The 22,214-nt window shown below is 45.0% G+C and overlaps 1 protein-coding gene across 1 annotated transcript in view; it reads right to left on the minus strand.

Annotated features, from left to right (window-relative positions):
- Positions 1-22,214, minus strand: part of LOC126295425 (poly [ADP-ribose] polymerase tankyrase-1-like) — a 93,231-nt gene that overhangs the window by 27,821 nt on the left and 43,196 nt on the right. The window contains exon 2 of the mRNA XM_049987909.1: positions 3,760-4,333. Within this exon, the coding sequence (XP_049843866.1) occupies positions 3,760-4,322 (563 nt within the window). The 5' untranslated portion in view covers positions 4,323-4,333. The remainder of the gene's footprint in view (positions 1-3,759; positions 4,334-22,214) is intronic.

Below are 22,214 nucleotides of genomic sequence, written 5' to 3' on the forward strand. Positions count from 1 at the left end.
GAGGCGAAAAGTTCCAATGTAAGAAGTTTTGAAATATGGACTGTACTGAGTGTGTGAACGTACAAAGTCTACTTGGATGTTATCTGGAATTAATATAACTGCTAATTCCTATGCTGCATATGTATCATATTATACTGGGTATGTCACTAACTATTGCCACCAAGAATAACTCCGAAAGTATGATAGGAGCTGAAAAGTTGTGAGACAAAACTTGCATGGGACAACAGGGGCCATAATATGATGCTGGTTTTTTGTTGCTAGGTGCGCTCGCTTCAGAGATATTAAGTTCAGCTTTGATTTTTAAATGGAATGCTACAGTTCGGTACTTATTTTCTGATAGTGGCTATCGAGTTGAATCCAATGATGTGTAAGTGTAAGGTCTTTGAAGGTCAACGAAGGTCACAAAGATGGCATGAACGTCCATTTACAGAAGGTGTTCGAAGTGATGACTATTGGTATCAATGCAGTGTTGCAATCTTCTTATCGTGGACTGAGTGGTATTCCTTATCACATTGGTAGTTACCTAAGCACATGCTCTGACAATCCTCTCTCGCATATCTTCAGCTGTAGATGGAACGTCTTTATAAACAATGTCTTTCACGAATCCTCACAAGAAAAAATCCAGAGGCGTCAAGTCTGGCAAACGAGACAGCCATGACACATCTCCTCTGCCTCCAGTCCAACGATTTGGGAATTGTCTGTGCAGCTCATTTCTAGCCATCAGCGAAAAATGTGCCGGATACCCTTTGTGTTGATATCACATTCTGCTCCTTGTTGCTAAAGGTATTTCTTCCAATAACAGACCTAATGTTTCTTTCAGGAATGAGGTGTACTCGTACCATTAAGATTTACTTCAATGAAATAGGGGAATTAATATGGTCCCCCAGAATTCCACAGCATACATTCACCAAACACGGTTTTTGTTGTGCATCTTGCCATGGCCAAGACTCTCAGTTCCACAATAATGCATGTTACGCACGTTAACATTTCCGTGGTTCGTGAATGTAGCCTCGTCAGTAAATAAAATCAAATTAATAAATGTGTCATCCCTCTGAAACTGAAGTTGAGCCCATTGGCAGAATTCAATGCGATGCATGCAACCCGCACCAGTTAATTCCTGGTTGAGACTGATACGGTAAGGATGATATTGATGGCGATGCAGAACACGAACAACACTACTCTGGCTCATGCCAGATTCCCTTACAATTTGACGCGAACTAACACAAGGATCTCGAAGCACGGTGGCAAGAGTACCAATTTCCGTTTCCAAGTTAGTAACTTTCCTTTTCCGGATGTGTTTTACTGATACGTTAAAGATCCAGTTGCTCTCAATGTATCTTACACGTATTTAAATGTACAACGTGTAGCGTGAGTACATTGAGGATATCAGCGAATCAGTCTCTAGCTGTGACCGATTTTCATTGGCAGTCTCTGTAAATGAGAAGCATATCGACTTGTTCTTTGAAATAATACATAATTCACATTCGCTTGATTCGACGATAGTAGTCTTGCCGTTCTTATTGGTGTTGTATTGCAAAACCGTCGAATGGTGTTTACATGTCAATGGCACGTTAGATTGATACACCGTATTCGGCGTAAATTTACTACTTGCACGATACATGAGAGAGAATTGTCAGAGCATGTGATTCGATGAGTACCTACATCTGCATCTACATACATACTCCGCACTCCACCATACGGTGAGTGGCGGAGGGTTCCTCATATCACAACTAGCATCATCTCTCCCTGTTCCACTCGCAAACAGAACGAGAGCAAAATGACTGCCTATATGCCTCTGTACGAGCCCTAATCTCTCATATCTTTGTGGCCTTTCCGCGAAATGTAAGTTGGCGGCAGTAAAATTGTACTGCAGTCAGCCTCAAATGCAGGTTCTCTAAATTTACTCAGTAGCGATTCACGAAAAGAACGCCTCCTTTCCTCTAGAGACTCCCACCCGACCTCCTGAAGCATTTCCGTAACACTCGCATGATGATCAAACCTACCAGTAACAAATCTAGCAGCCCGCCTCTGAATTGCTTCTACGTCCTCCCTCAATCCGAACTGATAGGGATCCCAAACGCTCGAGCAGTGCTCAAGAATAGGTCGTATTAGTGTTTTATAAGCGCAGAGGAACCACATCTTCCCTAAATTCTACCAATGAACGGAAGAAAACTATCCGCCTTCCCCACAACTGCCATTACATGCTTGTCCCACTTCATATCGCTCTGCAGTGTTACGCCCAAATATTTAATCGACGTGACTGTGTCAAGCACTACACTACTAATGGAGTATTGAAACATTACAGGATTCTTTTTTCCTATTCATTTGCATTAATTTACATTTATCTATACTTAGAGTTAGCTGCCATTCTTTACACCAATCACAAATACTGTCCAAGTCATCTTGTTTCTTCCTACAGTCACTCAACGACGACACCTTCCCATACACCACAGCATCTTCAGCAAACAGCCGCGTATTGCTATCCACCCTATCCAAGAGATCATTTATGTAGATAGAAAACAACAGCGGACCTACCACACTTCCCTGGGGCACTCCAGATGATACCCTCACCTCCGATGAACACTCACCATCGAGTGATAATAAATCCCACTCGATCCACGATAAGAAGATTGCAACATTGCATTGATACCAATGGTCATCGCTTCGAACACCTTCTGTAAATGGACGTTCATGCCATCTTTTTGACCTTCGTTGAAATTCAAAGACCTTAGTCTTGCATATCATTGGGTTCGGGTCAATAGCTGCTATCAGAAAGTAAGTACGAAAGTATAGCATCCTATTAAAAAAGAAACATCGTTGACCTTCACATCTCTGAAGCGACCCCACCTACCAAGAAAAAACCAATGTCATTATGGCCCCTGTTGTTCAAGTAACATTTGTTGCACAAGCTTTTCAGCTCTTATCATACTTTCGGAGTTATTCTAGGTGGCAATAGTTAGTGAGTCACCCTGTATACCGCCTGCCCGGTTAGCCGTGCGGTCAAACACGCGGCTTTCCAGGCGGGAAGGAGTGCCCCGTCCCCGGCACGAATCCGCTTGGCAGATTTGTGTCGAGGTCCGGTGAATCGGCCACTCTGTGGATGGTTTTTAGGTGGTTGTCCATCTGCTCGGCAAATGCAGGCCCGTTCCCCTTATTCTGCCTCAGTTACACTACGTCGACGATTGCTGCACAAACAAGTTCTCCACGGATGTGTACACCACCATTACTCTACCACGCACACACAGGGGTTACACTCGTCTGGTGTGAGACATTCCCTGGGGGGGGGGGGGGGTCAACCGGGGGCCGAAACGCACAATAACCCCGGGTTCGGTGTGGGGCGGCAGAGGTGTGAAGTGGACTGTGGTAGTCGTCGTGGGGTCATGGACCGCTGCGGCAGGGACGGAGCCTCTCCGTCGTTTCTAGGTCCCCGTTTAAGATACAATACAATACACCCTGTATACCAAATCTGTAGTTACTCACTTCTCTGACTAAATGGTTAATGCCAAAGGCTAACAAAACAAAAAGAAAAAGTGAAAGCTATGTGAGCTACCACCAAATGGCTTCTTTAGACAGCAAGGTGTGTTTCACACCAGAGGCACATCTAATGAAACTTACTGATAAACATTGCAGGCTTGAACACCCTAACACACACACACACACCCTAACACACACACACACACACACACACACACACACACACACACACACACACACACACACACACTCCCCCCCCCCCCCCCCCCCCCCCATTTCTCATACCTGGATCTCACTGAAGTCGCAGCAATCAGCCGACTCACTTCGACAACATCTTTAGGGTGGCTGCGCACCGCGTCAGCCCACCCCTGCGTGGCCAAGACCTGGGAGTTGGCCTCGACAAAGGCGGCGGCCACTTCGGCGAGCCTGGGGCAGCAGTGGCTGACGGCGAGCACCGCCGTGGCCGCCGCGCTCTCCACGGCCAGCTGCGCGGCCAGCTGCCGCTCGCAGTGGGCCTTCAGCTCCAGCAGGCCGTACTTGTCGGCGGCCGCTAGCAGGTGGGCAGCCGTGCCGGGCACGACGGGGGCTCGCAGCGTGTACATGTAGGCCACCAGCTGCCTCAGCGCCGCGCCCTCCACGTCCGCGATGCTCACCACGCCGCTGCTGGCCTCCAGCGTGTCGTGGCGGAACATGGCTTCGAACACGGGACTCCTGGCTGCCAGGACGGCCCGGTGGACCACCAGCCGCGTCCGGCCCGCCACCAGCGTCACCACCGCGCCGTCCTCCGCGTCCAGCAGGGCCCCCAGGTTATCGGCTGCCGTCTCCTGGGCTTTCTTGTCGCCTGCCATGGTCGCCAGTTCTGCAACACGGCGCCACTGAGCAGCCCTTTGCCCTTACATCTATACCTGTGGTCTACAAACCAATATGAAGTGCGTGGCACAAGGAACATCCCATTGTTCCAGTTATTAGGGATTGACAAACTGCCTATTGGCTCCTGCCATTTCTAGATGTGCTGGTCACAAGGGACGGCTAAAACCTGGGACACAGCGTGTATCGAAAACCGACATACACGGACCGATACCTCCACAAACTGTCAAACCACCAATCGAGCCAGAAAAGATGCACGATTAATACACTCGTAACGAGAGCAGGACGAATATGTGAGCCACAACACCTCAAACGAGAAATGCAACACCTGGAAACTGTTCTCAGGAGCAATGGGTACTCCACAAATTACATTAGAAGTGTAGCAGAGCCAAACACTCGACGAAGTAAGGAACCAGAAAAAGAAATGTTGGGTATGGCCTTTCTGCCACACATTCACAGTGACGGACAGAATCGGCCGTATATTGCGCAAACATGGCGTAAAGAGGATTTTCAAACCGACAAGGAACATCAAAAGAGTGTCTTAGATCGGCGAAGGAGAAAAGAGACCCACTTGCAATGTCGGGAATATACCGTATACCATGCACATGCGGGAAAGTTTATGTCGGAATGACTGGACGATCCATCAACACCAGGATCAAAGAGCATAAGCGACATCGCAGGTTGGGGCAGGTGGAGAAATCGCCCGTGGCAGAGCACGCACTGAATGAGACCGACCACATAATGAAATTCGTCGACACGGAAGTTCTGGCTGTAGAGAAGCACTACCACACGCGCTTGTTCAGAGAATCTGAAGAAATACAAAAACACACAAACAGTTTCAACAAGAAAGAGGAAAGCCTTAAGGTAAACGGATCCTGGCTTCCCGTACTGCAGCGAACGACCGGAAATGACCTCTGAGAAGCCCTCGGACGTTGGCGCGCCAGGTACATAAAAGTCTGCGCCCGCGAGTTGGGCTCCAGTTCACCACCGCCAATGGAGGGTGAAGCTTTGAAATGCCAGCCACTCGTGCTGGCGAAACGTCAGAAAAATCATTAGATGAACGTCGGCCGAAGAACCCAAGACAGAAGCCAATAGGCAGTTTGTCAACAAGTGACCACGAAAGCCTTAACAATTTTGTATCAGGGATTCTTCCCATTCCATTCACGTATCCATCACTGCAAGAATGACTGAATGCCTCCGTGCATGCAGTAATTATTCTTATGTTATCCTCACGGCACCTATGTGAGGGATATATAGGGGGGTTGTAGTACAGGGTCATTATAATTATAAACTTTCAAGTCCGGCTGGGGTGGCCGAGAGCGCGACCGCTACGGTCGCTGGTTCGAATCCTGCTTCGGGCATGGATGTGTGTGTTGTCCTTAGGTTGGTTAGGTTTAAGCAGTTCTAAGTTTTAGGGGACGGATGACCTCAGATGTTAAGTCCCATAGTGCTCAGGGCCATTTGAAGCATAAACTTTCAAAACGCTGTAGAAATAACACCACTTGTCAGAATGACGTCAAACTGCAACAGAATATTATAGGAAAAGGGGGAAATGTACGGCAGAAGGAAAAAAGTGTGAAAACTGATGAATAGATGTCGCTGTATGTGTCAGAATACACACACTACTGGCCTCTAAAATTGCGACACCGCGAAGATGACGTGCTACAGACGCGAAATTTAACCGACAAGAAGAAGATGCTGCGATATGGAAGTGATTAGCTTTTCAGAGAATTCACACAAAGTTGGCTCCGGTGACGACACCTACAACGTGGTGACATGAGGAAAGTTTCCAACCGACTTCTCATACACAGACAGCACTTGACTGGCGTTGCCTGGTGAAACGTTGTTGTGATGCCTCGTGTAAGGAGGAGAAATGCGTACCATCACGTTTCTGACTTTGATAAAGGTCGGATTGTAGCCCATCGCGATTGCGGTTCATCGTATCGCGACATTCTTGCTCGCGTTGGTCGATATCCAATGACTGTTAGCAGAATATGGTATCGGTGGGTTCAGGAGGGTTATACGGAACGCCGTGCTGGATCCCAACGGCCTCGTATCACTAGCAGTCGAGATGACAGGCATCTTATCCGCATGGCTGTAACGGATCGTGCAGCCACGTCTCGATCCCTGAGTAAACAGATGGGTACGTTTGCGAGACAACAACCATCTGCACGAACAGTTCGACAACGTTTGCAGCAGCAAGGACTATGAGCTTGGAGACCGTGGCTGCCGTTACCCTTGACGCTGCATCACAGACAGGAGCACTCGATGACGTATCTGGGTGCACGAATCCCAAAACGTTATTTTCTCGGATGATTCCAGGTTCTTTTTACAGCATCATGATGGTCGCATCCATGCTTGGCGACTTCACGGTGAACGCACATTGGATGCATGTATTCGTCATCGCCATACTGGCGTATCACCCGGCGTGATGGTATGGGGTACCATTGATTACACGTCTCGGTCACGTCTTGTTAGCATTTACGGAACTTTGATCAGTGGACTTTATTGCGCACCTCCACACATTACAGATCCAGTTAATGTATGTGCTGAAGCGTCATTTCGGAAATGCTGGAATTATCAGTCGCCATTTTCCTACAGCATGGCCGTCCCAATCACCTGATCTTAATCCGTGTGACTTCTGGCTGTGGGGCTGTCTGAAAGATGTTGTGTTCAGTGTTCCGATTGGACACTTAGCTGCACTGAAGGCACGCATTGCACAACACATTATGAACGTGACTCGGGAAACAGGAAGATTAGTTGTGGAACATGTTGTTTCTGGGCTTCAACTTGTTGCAGAAAACGGTGGACAGCATATAGAACCTATTTTGCGCCAGTCACACGGAAATTAATAACCCGATTTTATTTTAATGATGCTTTTTATGTGGTTTTTGGCCTCGGGACAATTAAAAACCGATTTTTCCCATCAGATGTGATATGACCTTGGCGAGGTGGATGGGCTTACGTAACTAGAAGTATCACATCTGTACATCCACACACACTGGGTAGTACAGCTCGTTTTAGGTCAAACATACACCTTAGGCATTGTGGTATGATTCATTTGTCATTTGTTGTCGACTACAATTAAATTATATTGCTACATTTTGTAACTTTCTGTTTTTCTTTTGCCATACGATTCCCCGCCTTCTCCGATAACATTCAGTTGCAATTTGACGTCGTTCTGGCCATTGGTGTTATTTCTACAGCGGCTTGAAAGTTTAACTTTTATTATAATCACCCTGTATATTCCTAGAGCCATCATTTCAAGCTGGTTGTTGAAACTTTAACAGACGTTCTAGGGCTAGGTCTGCCTTCAAGAGCCTCCCAGTTCAGTTTCTTCAGTATCGCTGACACTCTCCAAGAGATCAAGCAGACCTGTATCAGTCATGCATTTTTGTAGAACAGGTCGCAGGCGTGATTTATAAGCAATCTCATCTTTAGATTGATTTATTGGTAGAATACTGGGGAAGTGCAATCAAAGTCTGAAACTATGTGATCATTCCGATTCACATCCACACAAAGAGTTACACGCAGGTATTTGTATGAGCTGGCCAATATAAGTCACAGGACACTACGTTTTTTCGTTTTGTGAAGCGCACAGTGCAACGTGTATTTTATATGCGTTGCATGCCGAATTTTGTGCAGATTTGTACCTTCGCCGACGAGTGAAAAACTGAATCAGAACGTAACCGAAATAAGCCACCCATAAGTTTATCTGAGAGTATTTTTAGTAGAACTGTTCTGCTAAATGGATTTAGTTGTTGCTGATATAATTTTCGTGTAATAAACTAGCTGGTCTAGTACACTTAATATACACAACTAGCCATAAAAATTGCTGCAACACGAAGATGACGTGCTACAGACGTGAAATATAACCGACAACAAGAAGATGCTGTGATATGCAAGTGATTAGCTTTTCACAGCATTCACACAAGGTTGGCACCTACAACGTCCTGACATGACGAAAGTTTCCAACCGATTTCTCATACAGAAACAGCAGTTGATCGGCGTTGCCTGGTGAAACGTTGTTGTGATGCCTCGTGTAAGGAGGAGAAATGCGTACCATCACGTTTCCGACTTTCATAAAGGTAGCCTATCGCGATTGCGATTTATCGTATCGCCACATTGCTGCTCGCGTCGGTCGAGATCCAATGACTGTTAGCAGAATATGGAATCGGTGGGTTCAGGAGGGTAATACGGAACGCCGTGCTGGATCCCAACGGCCTTGTGTCATTAACAGTCGAGATGACAGGCATCTTATCCGCATGGCTGTAACGGATCGTGCAGCTACGTCTCGATCCCTGAGTAAACAGATGGGGACGTTTGCAAGACAACAACCATCTGCACGAACAGTTCGACGACGTTTGCAGCAGCATGGACTATCAGGTCGGAGACCGTGGCTACGGTTACCCTCGACGCTGTATCACAGACAGGAGCACCTGCCATGGTGTACTCGACAACGAACCTGAGTGCACGAATGCCAAAACGTCATTTTTTCGGATGAATCCAGGTTCTTTTTATAGCATCATGATGGTCGCATTCATGCTTGGCGACTTCACGGTGAACGCACACTGGAAGCGTGTATTCGTCATCACCATGCTGGCGTATCACCCGGCGTGATGGTATGGGGTGCCATTGGTTGCACGTCTCGATCACCTCTTGTTAGCATTGACGGAACTTTGAACAGTGGACTTTACATTTCAGATGTGTTACGGCCCGTGGCTCTACCCTTCATTCGATACCTGCGAAACCCTACATTTCAGCAGGATAATGCACAACCGCATGTTGCAGGTTCTGTATGGACCTTTCTGGATGCAGAAAATGTTGCACGGCTGCCCTGGCCAGCACATTCTCCAGATCTCTCACCAATTAAAAACGTTTGTTCAATAGTGGCCGAGCAACTGTCTCGCCACGATACGCCAGTCACTACTCTTGATGAACTGTGGTATCGTGTTGAAGCTGCATAGGCAGCTGTACCTGTACACGCCATCCAAGCTCTGTTTGACTCAATGCCCAGGCGTATCGAGGCCGTTATTACGGCCAGAGGTGGTTGTTCTGGGTACTGATTTCCCAGTATCTATGCACCCAAATTGCGTGAAAAGGTAATGACATGTCAGTTCTAGTATATTTTTCCAATGACTAACCGTTTATCATCTGCATTTCTTCTTGGTGTAGCAATTTTAATGGCCAGTAGTATATTTCACTGTGCGACGATTCTCAAAGGGAGAGTCGCGGCTCGATAAAAGAGAAACAGACTCGACAGTCGGCAATATTACACAGATGCGCCAAAGAAACTGGTATAAGCATGTGTATTCAAAAACAGAGATATGTAAACAGGCAGAATACGGCGCTGCGGTCGGCAAAGGCTATATAAGACAAGTGTCTGGCGCAGTTGTTAGATCGTTTACTGCTGCTACGATGGCGGGTTGTGAAGATTTTAGTGAGTCTGAACGCGGTATTATAGTCGGCGCACGGCCGATTGGACACAGCTCCTTGGAGGTAGCAACGAAGTGGCGATTTTCTCATACGACCATTTCACGAGTGTACCGCGAATATCAGGAATCCGGTAAAGCATTAAATCTCCGACATCGCTGAGGCCGGAAAAAGATCCTGCAAGAACGGGACAAACGACGACTCAAGAGAATCGTTCAGTATGACAAGCGCAACCCTTACGCAAATTGCTGCAGATTTTAATGGTGAGCCATCAAAAAGGGTCAGTGTGCGAACCATTCAACGAAACATCATCGATATGGGAGTTGGGAGACCCACTCGTGTACCCTCGATGACTGCACGACACAAAGCTTTACTCCTCGCCTGGATCCGTCAACACCGACACTGGACTGTTGACGGCTGGAAACATGTTGCCTGGTCGGACGAGTACAGTTTCAAATTGTATCGAGCAGATGGACGTGTGAATGTACGGAGACAACCTCATGAATCCATGGACCCTCGTGTCAGTAGGGCACTCTTCAAGCTGGTGGAGGCGCTCTAATGGTGTTGGGCGTCTGCAGTCACAGTGCTATGGGACCCCTGATACCACTCTGACAGGTGACAAGTATGTAAGCATCCTGTCTGATCACCTCAAAACAACATGAGGATGGACCTTCAGAATTTGGCGGTGAGGCGCTGCCGTCTTCGAAAATCAGGTAAAGTTTTGGAAATTTGTGGTAAGGTCTTACGGGACATCGGTCCCTAAGCTTACCCACTACTTAAGCTAACTTAAAGTAACTTACGCTAAGGCCAACACACACACCCATGCCCGAGGGAAAACTCGAACCTCCAACAGGGGGTGCTGCAGGGACCGTGACAAGGCGCCCCAGACCGCGTTGCCAAAATCAGGTTTTGTGCCGGTAATTCGCGTCGCGTCGCGTCGCGTCGTACTTGCAGTATGTTTCGACCGTATAGCCCGCAGTCTCCATCAGCTGGTACGCCTGGGAAATACTTCGGGAGTGTCGCGGGACCGTTGCTATTCACAATATACATAAATGACCTTGTGGAGGACATCGGAAGCTCACTCAGGCTTCTTACGGATGATGCTGTGGTATATCGAGAGGTTGTAACAATGGAAAATTGTACTGAAATGCAGGAGGATCTGCAGCGAATTGACGCATGGTGCAGGGAATGGCAATTGAAACTCACTGTAGACAAGTGTAATGTGCTGCGAATACGTAGAAAGATAGATCCCTTATCATTTATCTACAATATAGTAGGTCAGCAACTGGAAGCAGTTAATTCCATAAATTATCTGGGAGTACGCATTAGGGGTGATTTAAAATTGAATTACTATATAAAGTTGATCGTCGGTAAAACAGATGGCAGATTGAGATTCATTTGAAGAATCCTAAGGAAATGCAATCCGAAAACAAAGGAAGTAGGTTACAGTACGCTTGTTCGCCCACAGCTCGAATACTGCTCAGTAGTGTGGGATCCGTAACAGATAGGGTTGACAGAAGAGATAGAGATAGAGAATATCTGACGGACAGCAGCGCGCTTCGTTACAGGATCATTTAGTAATCGCGAAAGCGGTACGGAGTTGACAGATAAACTCCAGTGGAAGACTCTGCAGGAGAGACGCTCAGTACCTCGGTACGGGCTTTTGTTAAAGTTTCGAGAACATACCTTCACCGAAGAGTCATGCAGTATGTTGGTCCCTCCTACGTATATCTCGCGAAGACACCATCAGGATAAAATCAGAGAGATTAGAGCCCACACAGAGGCATATCGACATTCCTTCTTTCCACGAACAATACGAGAATGGAATAGAAGGGAGAATCGATAGAGGTGCTCAAGGTACCCTCCGCCACACTCCGTCAGGTGGCTTGCGGAGTATGGGTTAGATGTAGATGTTGCTGCTACTGGCCAGCATGTAACTTCGGACGGACCACTCGACGCAACGCGGGACCAACGATGTACGGCCTGGCCTCTTTTTTTTTGTCATCAGTCTAGTGACTGGTTTGATGCGGCCCGCCACGAATTCCTTTCCTGTGCTAACCTCTTCATCTCAGAGTAGCACTTGCAACCTACGTCCTCAATTATTTGCTTGACGTATTCCAATCTCTGTCTTCCTCTACAGTTTTTGCCCTGTACAGCTCCCTCTAGTACCATGGAAGTCATTCCCTCATGTCTTAGCAGATGTCCTATCATCCTGTCCCTTCTCCTTATCAGTGTTTTCCACATATTCCTTTCCTCTCCGATTCTGCGTAGAACCTCCTCATTCCTTACCTTATCAATCCACCTAATTTTCAACATTCGTCTATAGCACCACATCTCAAATGCTTCGTTTCTCTTCTATAACGGTTTTCCACAGTCCATGTTTCACTACCATACAATGCTGTACTCCAGACGTACATCCTCAGAAATTTCTTCCTCAAATTAAGGCCGCTATTTGATATTAGTAGACTTCTCTTGGCCAGAAGTACCTTTTTTGCCATAGCGAGTCTGCTTTTGATGTCCTCCTTGCTCCGTCCGTCATTGGTTATTTTACTGCCTAGGTAGCAGAATTCCTTAACTTCATTGACTTCGTGACCATCAATCCTGATGTTAAGTTTCTCGCTCTTCTCATTTCTACTCCTTCTCATTACCTTCGTCTTTCTCCGATTTACTCTCAAACCATACTGTGTACTCATTAGACTGTTCATTCCGTTCAGCAGATCATTTAATTCTTCCTCCCTTTCACTCAGGATAGCAATGTCATCAGCGAATCGAATCATTGATACCCTTTCACCTTGTATTTTAATTCCACTCTTGAACCTTTGTTTTATTTCCATCATTGCTTCCTCGATGTACAGATTGAAGAGTAGGGGCGAAAGGCTACAGCCTTGTCTTACACCCTTCTTAATACGAGCACTTCGTTCTTGATCGTCCACTCTTATTATTCCCTCTTGGTTGTTACATATATTGTATATGACCCGTCTCTCCCTATAGCTTACCCCTACTTTTTTCAGAATATCTAACAGCTTGCACCATTTTATATTGTCGAACGCTTTTTCCATGTCGACAAATCCTATGAACGTGTCTTGATTTTTCTTTAGCCTTGCTTCCATTATTAGCCGTAACGTCAGAATTGCCTCTCTCGTGCCTTTACTTTTCCTAAAGCCAAACTGATCGTCACCTAGCGCATTCTCAATTTTCTTTTCCATTCTTCTGTATATTATTCTTGTAAGCAGCTTCGATGCATGAGCTGTTAAGCTGATTGTGCAATAATTCTCGCACTTGTCAGCTCTTGCCGTCTTCGGAATTGTGTGGATGATGCTTTTCCGAGAGTCAGATGGTATGTCGCCAGACTCATATATTCTACACGCCAACGTGAATAGTAGTTTTGTTGCCACTTCCCCTAATGATTTTAGAAATTCTGATGGAATGTTTTCTATCCATTCTGCCTTATTTGACCGTAAGTCCTCCAAAGCTCTTAAATTCCGATTCTAATACTGGATCCCCAATCTCTTCTAAATCGACTCCTGTTTCTTCTTCTATCACATAGACAAATCTTCACCCTCATAGAGGCTTTCAATGTATTCTTTCCACCTATCTGCTCTCTCCTCTGCATTTAACAGTGGAATTCCCGTTGCACTCTTTATGTTACCACCGTTGCTTTTAATGTCACCAAAGGTTGTTTTGACTTTCCTGTGTGCTGAGTCTGTCCTTCCGACAATCATATCTTTTTCAATGTCTTCACATTTTTCCTGCAGCCATTTCGTCTTAGCTTCCCTGCACTTCCTATATATTTCATTCCTCAGCGACTTTTATTTCTGTATTCCTGATTTTCCCGGAACATGTTTGTACTTCCTCCTTTCATCAATCAACTGAAGTACTTCTTCTGATACCCATGGTTTCTTCGTAGCTACCTTCTTTTTACCTATGTTTTCTTCCCAACTTCTGTGATGGTCCTTTTTAGAGATGTCCATTCCTCTTCAACTGTACTGCCTACTGCGCTATTCCTTATTGCTGTATCTATAGCGTTAGAGAACTTCAAACGTATCTCGTCATTCCTTAGTACTTCCGTATCCCACTTCTTTGCGTATTGATTCTTCCTGACTAATGTCTTGAACTTTAGCCTACTCTTCATCACTACTATATTGTGATCTGAGTCTATATCTGCTCCTGGGTACGCCTTACAATCCAATATCTGATTTCGGAATCTCTGTCTGACCATGATGTAATCTAATTCTAAGTATACCTCCTCCTCTTGTGATTCTTGAACAGGGTATTCGCTATTACTAGCTGAAACTTGTTACAGAACTCAATTAGTCTTTCTCCTCTTTCATTCCTTGTCCGAAGCCCATATTCTCCTGTAACCTTTTCTTCTACTGCTTCCCCTACAACTGCATTCCAGTCGCCCATGACTATTAGATTTTCGTCCCCCTTTACATACTGCATTACCCTTTCAATATCCTCATACACTTTCTGTATCTGTTCATCTTCAGCTTGCGACGTCGGCATGTATACCTGAACTATCATTGTCGGTATTGGTCTGCTGTCAATTCTGATTGGAACAACCCGGTCACTGAACTGTTCACAGTAACACACCCTCTGCCCTACCTTCCTATTCATAACGAATCCTACACCTGTTATACCATGTTCTGCTGCTGTTGATATTACCCGATACTCATCTGACCAGAAATCCTTGTCTTCCTTCCACTTCACTTCACTGACCCCTACTATATCTAGATTGAGCCTCTGCATTTCCCTTTTCAGATTTTCTAGTTTCCCTACCACGTTCAAGCTTCTGACATTCCACGCCCCGACTCTTAGAACGTTACCCTTTCGTTGATTATTCAGTCTTTTTCTCATGGTAACCTCCCCCTTGGCAGTCCCCTAGTGGAGATCCGAATGGGGGACTATTCCGGGATCTTTTGCCAATGGAGAGATCATCATGACACTTCTTCAACTACAGGCCACATGTCCTGTGGATACACGTTACGTGTCTTTAATGCAGTGGTTTCAATTGCCTTTTGCATCCTCATGTCGTTGATCATTGCTGATTCTTACGTCTTTAGGGGCAATTTCCCACCCCTAGGACAAGTGAGTGCCCTGAACCTCTATCCGCTCTTCCGCCCTCTTTGACAAGGCCGTTGGCAGAATGAGGCTGACTTCTTATGCCGGAAGTCTTCGGCCGCCAATGTTGATTATTTATCAAAATTTAGGCAGTGGCGGGGATCGAACCCGGGACCTAAGACCTTTTTATTATGAATCAAAGACGCTACCCCTAGACCACGGGTACGCCTGGCCTAGCCTCAAAAAGACGTCAGTACTGGACCCAGCCCACACTGGAGTCAGCCTCAGGGAGCACCTGATGATTGCGAATTACATGATAGAAATATCGTCCAATTACGACGCAGATTACAGGCAGAAAACCCGATTTTCAAAAATGACAACCGCAGAGTAATTGAAAGTGACAACAGATGCGCAAATTTCTCTTATACGCTCATTACCAACAGAGAATATCGTAGTGAATCACATGATTAGTACTGTTCATACTAGACCATATAGCCTACAGAAGGCTTTCATTCGTTGGAAAGTGGCTTGGCATTAATAAAGATGTAGTCACCGACAACAGACCCACTTCAAGAAAGGCTACAGTAGTTACTTTCTGACAAACTGTCATTCACCACTCACTCATTCAGCCGTGGGACAAAAAAAAAATCGGTAAATCCTTGTAACAGCACCCTCAACACCTGTACGAAGTACAGAGGGCGACCTGTGGCTAGCAAAATCTGGTAAAAGTTGTCCAGAGCAGGTGAATTACAACACCAAGATATCCTTTCTACGTCCAATTCATGCCATAGGTTAGTTGGCACAAATGATCAACACAGTTTTCAAGATTTTCCATTTTATTGCAGCACCTTCATTTTGCACAACCTGTCTTCAAAAGGGGTGGAGACCCAATTTCTTAATTTCTAGCTGCAAAGCAGTGTGGATCATGAAGGCTTTCAAAACAGACATTTAACGCAATATTAAGAGGGACTTTTGAAGCAACACGCTCCTGTAGCATTACGTTTCCTCAACAGGTGTTGTAGATACCATTCTTATTTTTCGAATTGTGGGCAGGTCTGTATTATCTCAGTGGCTTTTCTGAAAACTTTCATATAGTTTTATACGCATTGTTATATTTCAAGCTAAAATTTATGAAAATTAATTGCTTCATAAAACGTTTTAGTCTTTGTTATAATCGATAAGTACTAGTTCTGAACATACAGCTCAAATTATTTTTTTTTTACAAACAGTTGAAATTACGAACTCCTGGCACACCGAAATTTCGGGTATTAACTACGCAGTACTATACTGGTTACTGTGTTTGTTTCTGGATTCATTTATGGAACAATAACTGAAAGTAACAAACTACTAGAAATTCTTTTGTTAAGAAAAATTGTAAACTCCTTGGAATATGGTTATTTCCGCAAAGTGTGAGAGTCGTAAGCATGCCTTTGATGTGATCAGATGTATTTTTGTATTTTGTGCGGAAAGTGTAATTTCAGCATTGTTAACATAAAAAAACAAAAGACTGCATGACATATTAAAGTGTGAGAAAATATATTAACGTAAGAACAAAAATTCTGCAGCAAAAATTTATTTAGATGAATCCAACCGTGAGGATCGAAAATATGACATTTTCAACTTCAAGAATTGGACCTCTAGACAAGAAGAACTGGAGCCATCTGAACATGACAAGCTAAGTAAACTTGAAAGTTTACTGTAATCTTAGCTCCTCTCAAATCTTCATAAAAGGCTACTGTGGACCATAGATAGAATTAGCAAGCAGGGGGGAGATTACAGACTGAAGGAACTAAAGTCGAGCTGAAAGACTTAGCCTTCAAATCAGTGCATGTATGTATAAACACCACGACTGTCTTCTGTTTTACTCCGCTCTTAACGACTAGTGCTGTATTTTGTAACGCAGGAGTTGGCGTACTCAGTCAGTTAACCATCTGCTAGTGAAGCCTTGGTAACTGCCCAATGAATAGTTCTATGTAGCGAATCAGAAAGATCGTAATTTGTTATGGTTTGTAAACTGAATTTGCTATTATTTTATTCCTTAGGTTACAGTTCAACTACACAGTTGGAATTTTCGCCAGAATCGGAAATACGACGTACGCGGGTCACTCCAAAAGAAATGCACACTATTTTTGTAAAAATACAGTTTTCATCCTGCATGTGTGAAAGTTTTACAGTATGTAGATACAGCCTTCCCGCTTGTTTTCAAACTTTGTTCTACCTGTTTCCGCGAGTGTCGCCATCATAGCGTGTCATCAAGATGGCTGCTACACTTCACGTTCGTCAGAAGCAATGTGCTGTCATAGAATTCCTGTGCTGTGAAAACGAGACAATGGGAAATATCAACAAGAGGTTGAAAAAGGTGTACGGAGATGCTGCTGTCGATCGCAGTACAGTTAGTCGGTGGGCAAGCAGGTTACGTGATGAAAGCGGGCACGGCAATATTGAGGATTGTCCTCGCAGCGGCAGGCCTCGTACTGCACACACTCCAGACAATGTGCAGGGAGGTAACGAATTGGTGACTGCTGACAGACGCGTCACAGTGAACGAATTGTGACTCTACGTTGGGATAGGGGAAGCAAGTGTTTGCAGAATACTGGAAGTGTTGGCGTTAAAAAAGGTTTGTGCCAGGTGGGTTCCCAGGATGTTTACACCGGCTCACAAAGAAACAAGAAAAACGGCATGGAGCAAACGTTTGGAACAGTACGAGAATGGTGGAGACGAATTTCTTGGAAGAATTGTGGCAGGTGATGAAACATGGCTCCATTTTTCACCAGAGACGAAGAGGAAAGCAAATGAGTGGCATCATGCAAATTCACCGAACAAAAAAGGTTCAAAACCACACCTTCTGCTGGAAAAATTATGGATATGGTGTTTTTCGATTATGAAGGACTCTGGCTTGTGGGCATCGTGCAGAGTGGAACCACCATAAATTCTGATGCGTATGTGACGACACTGGAGAAACTATGAGTTGGACTGAGTCGTGTTCGACCACATCGGCAAAAGCAGGATGTTTTGCTGTTACACGGCAATGCACGGCCACGTGTCAGTCAAAAACCAGTGGAAGCGATCACAAAACTGGGATGGACAACACTGAAACACCCGCCTTACAGTCCTGACCTGGCTCCATGTGACTATCATCTCTTTGGGAAACTGAAAGACTATCTTCGTGGAACAAGGTTTGTAGATGATGACTCCCTGGTGCATGCTGCCAAACAGTGGCTCCAACAGGTCGGTCCAGAATTTTACATACGGGCGCTGGTTCCAAGATGGCGTAAGGCAGTTGGGAGGGATGGAAATGTGGAGAAATGAACATATTGTTCCTAAATGATGTATCTACACACTGAAAACTTCCAAACACGTAGAATAAAGGATGGATTTAAAAAATAGCCCGCATTTATTTTGGAGTGATCGTCGTACATTACTGCAATGAGAAAAGCATATCTTGGGCTCCACTACACTTCAGTCTGTTACGGCAATCAATTTTGTATTTAGATTGGTTGGCTCACATTCTAACAAGAACTATGGCCTCGTGCTTTGCTAAATGTTATTCTGTCAGACCATCTAATTTCTTCCCGCTCTGCATATAGAAATCAACTGTAATCAGTTTGCATGTTCGGCCGAAAGCAGATTGTCATCTGCTACTCACAACCGACCTATGATTCATCGTTTCGACTTTTCCTGGTCCACCGCGTGCCGATAACAGACTATGGAGCGCTCATCAGCAGCTGCCAACACCCGGTTGGCTGGCTCTGAGCGCTATGCGACTTAACTTCTGAGGTCATCAGTCGCCTAGAACTTAGAACTACTTAAACCTGACTAACCTAAGGACAGCACACACATCCATGCCCGAGGTCGGATTCCAACCCGCGACCGTAGCGACCGCTCGGTTCCAGACTGCAGCGCCACTGCGGCCGGCCCACAACACGCGGTCTGAATGCGCGCCGTGTTGTGTGAACTGCGCTATCCTAATGTCTACTTTCCGTCCGTGTCCGCGCGCGCTCCCAGTCCGGTGTAGATTTTTATTCTATACCCGTACCTCCCTTTTTCCCTTCCAAGATTTGTAGGTTTTCATTACATCCAGTATTTGGCTGTTCAAGTGAATTCTATACGCATCGTTTTCTCTCTAAAGTTCCAATACGTGGCGGTTTTGAATTTAAGATTTGACGGTCCGGAATGTGTATTCAGTTTTTCATTTTGTTCCTTGCCTATATTTATAACGGTTGTTCTGATTACTCTTAACGACACCGGAGTCCTCTCGGCTACCCTATCAATACAAATAAGAGGCCATGCATTCTCTCTTTCCATCGCAAAATATTGGCTTACGTTATTAACGTGATTGTCTTCGCAAAGTCTGACTTTCTTCGAAGATAAATTCCGAACTGTGCATTCTAAGACCACCCTGCTTCTCACTTTCGGACATTTTGTAGGGACAAGCCACTGCAGTTATCTGACACACACACACACACACACACACACACACACACACACAGTCTCTGACAGAATTACAATGTCATCGGCGAACCTCAAAGTTTTTATTTCTTCTTCGTGAATTTTAACACCTACTCCGAACTTTTCTTTCGTTTCCTTTATTGCTTGCTCAATATACAGACTGAATAACATCGGGGAGAGGCTACAACCCTGTGTCACTCCCTTCCCAACCACTGCTTCCCTGTCATGTCCCTCGACTCTTACAACTGCCATCTGGTTTCTGTCCAAATTGTAAATAGCCTTTCGCTCCCTGAATTTTACCCCTGCCACCTTCAGAATTTGAAAGAGTATTCCAGTCAACATTGTCGAAACCTTTGTCTAAGTCTACAAATGCTAGAAATGTAGGTTTGCCTTTCCTTAATCTTCTTCTAAGATAAGTCGTAAGGTCAGTATTGCCTCACGTGTTCCAATATTTCTACGGAATCCAAACTGATCTTCCCCAAGGTCGGCTTCTGCTACTTTTTCCATTCGTCTGTAAAGAATTCGCGTTAGTATTTTGTAGCTGTGACTTATCAAACATATTTCGGTCATTTTCACATATGTCAACACCTGCTGTCTTTGGACGAGAGTAATAATACATGCTGCAACACACAATTTTCAGCACAACGCGACATTATCAAGTGTTTTATGGCGTTTCTTCTTTTTATAGTTTGTGGAGCTATTTAGAGATCACTATTTGTCACTTTCTGTATTAACAGCAAATCCGGATTTATCGGTTTTTGTTCCGTCGCTGCTCAGTTCTGGGTGCAGTTTGATGTAACAAATGAAAAAAAAATTGTTGCTTCGATAATCAAAAGTAGTTATAAAATGCGAATTCCTCTTCCCCGAGATCCTTGTAGTGGGCGTGAAATTATTCTTCTGTTCCACACAATGACAAGTTTTGGACCCAAACTTTTTTGCGTGGGCTTGTACTTCTGTCATCCTTATCTAATACACGAGCTATCCCTGTAAGCTGCGAACCCATTTGAGTCCGATAAATGTCATTATCGTACAAACGTGGACTCCTGCATCCACGTAGATAAGCTATCAAGTTGTGTATGTGTACTTCGCGTGTAATAACACTTGAGAAGTCATGTTAGGAGGGTGGCAATTCCCGCGCAGGAACAGTTGATACCACGTGACTACTGACTAGACGCGTCGTGCCGTCACGGACAGGGTGAATTGGCCTTTGCGGTGTGTGGCGGAGGGTACTTGGAGCTCCGCTGTATTTCTGCGCCCCACTGTTGCTCAGGCTGGCTTCCACATATTTCCCTCCCTCCTTCCCCTCCCCTCTCCCCCACCTATCCAGCCGGTAGACTTCCGCGAGTCTGACCGCATTGCGTCAGCTGCGAGGCGAAGTCAAGGTCTCGGCGACTACGCATGTCTGTGCCGACGATCAAGTTTACGTTGCATTGAAACGCAACGTCGGCATTTATATGCCAGATACTCACTAAGCCTCACATCACACACAGTAAAGAAACTGAAAATCACAATGACTACGTAAAACAGACTACAAAACTGAACACGGGTTACCGTGTATCGATAAGCGCCAAAGAACCTATCGAGAATAAAGTGCCTGGCAGAGGGTTCAATGAACCACCTTCATGCTGTTTCTCCCGTTCCACTCTCGAACGGCACGCGGGAGAAACGAGCACTTAAATTTGTCCGTGCGAGCCCTGATTTCTCCTATTTTATCGTGATGATCATTTCTCCCTATGTATGTGGGTGGCAACAGAACGTTTTCGCAATCTGAGTAGAAAACTGGTGATTGAAATTTCATGAGAAGATCCCGTCGCAACGAAAAACGCCTTTGTTTTAATGATTGCCACTCCAATTCGCGTTATCATGTCTGTGACAGTATATCCCCTATTTCGCGATAATACAAAACGAACTGCCCTTCTTTGTACTTTTTCGATGTCATCCGTCAGTCCCACCTGATGCGGATCCCACAGTGCACAGCAGTGCTGCAGGTGGTGTAGGCAGTCTCTTGGTAGACCTGTAGCACCTTCTAAGTGTTCTGCCAGTGAATCGCAGCCTTTGATGTGCTCTTCCCACAACATTATTTACGTGATCGTTCGAATTTAGTTTGTTTGTAATTGTAATCTTTAAGTATTTAGTTGAATTTACAGCGCTCAGATTTGTGGGACATCGCATAATCGAAATTTAGCTGATTTCTTTTATTACTCGTGTGAATAACTTCACACTTACCTTCAATTCAGGGTCAATTGCCACTTTTCGCACTATGCAGATATCTTATCTAAATGATTTTCATCATCTGATGACTTTACAAGACGGTAAATGACAGCATCATCTACAAACAACCTAAGACGGCTACTCACACTGTCTCCTATGTCGTTAATATAGATCAGGAACAATAGGGGAACTATAACACTTCCTTGGGGAAAGCCGGATATCACTTCTGTTTTGCTCGATGACTTTCCGTCTATTACTACGAACTGTGACCTGTCTGTCAGGAAATCACGAATCCAGTCACACAACTGAGGCGATACTCCGTAGTTACGCAGTACGGTTAGAAGAAACGTGTAAGGAACGGTGTCGAAAGCCTTCTGAAAATCTAAAAATATGTAATCTGTCGATAGCACTTATTACTTCAGGAGTATGAAGAGCTAATTGTGCTTCACAAGAACGATATTTTCTGAATCCGTGCTGACTATATGTTAATAAACCGTTTTCTTAGAGGTACTTCATGATGTGCGAATACAGTATATGTTCCAAAACCCTACTGCAAATCGACGTTAGTGATATAGGCCTGTAATTCAACGGATTACTCCTACTTTCCTTTTTGGGTATTGGTGTGACTTGAGCAATTTTCCAGTCTTTAGGTACGGATCTTTCTGTGAGCGAGTGGTTGTATATAATTGCTAATTATGGAGCTATTTTATCAGCATACT

Source organism: Schistocerca gregaria, chromosome 11 (assembly GCF_023897955.1).
Source record: "Schistocerca gregaria isolate iqSchGreg1 chromosome 11, iqSchGreg1.2, whole genome shotgun sequence".
Classification (NCBI taxonomy): Eukaryota; Metazoa; Arthropoda; class Insecta; order Orthoptera; family Acrididae; genus Schistocerca; species Schistocerca gregaria.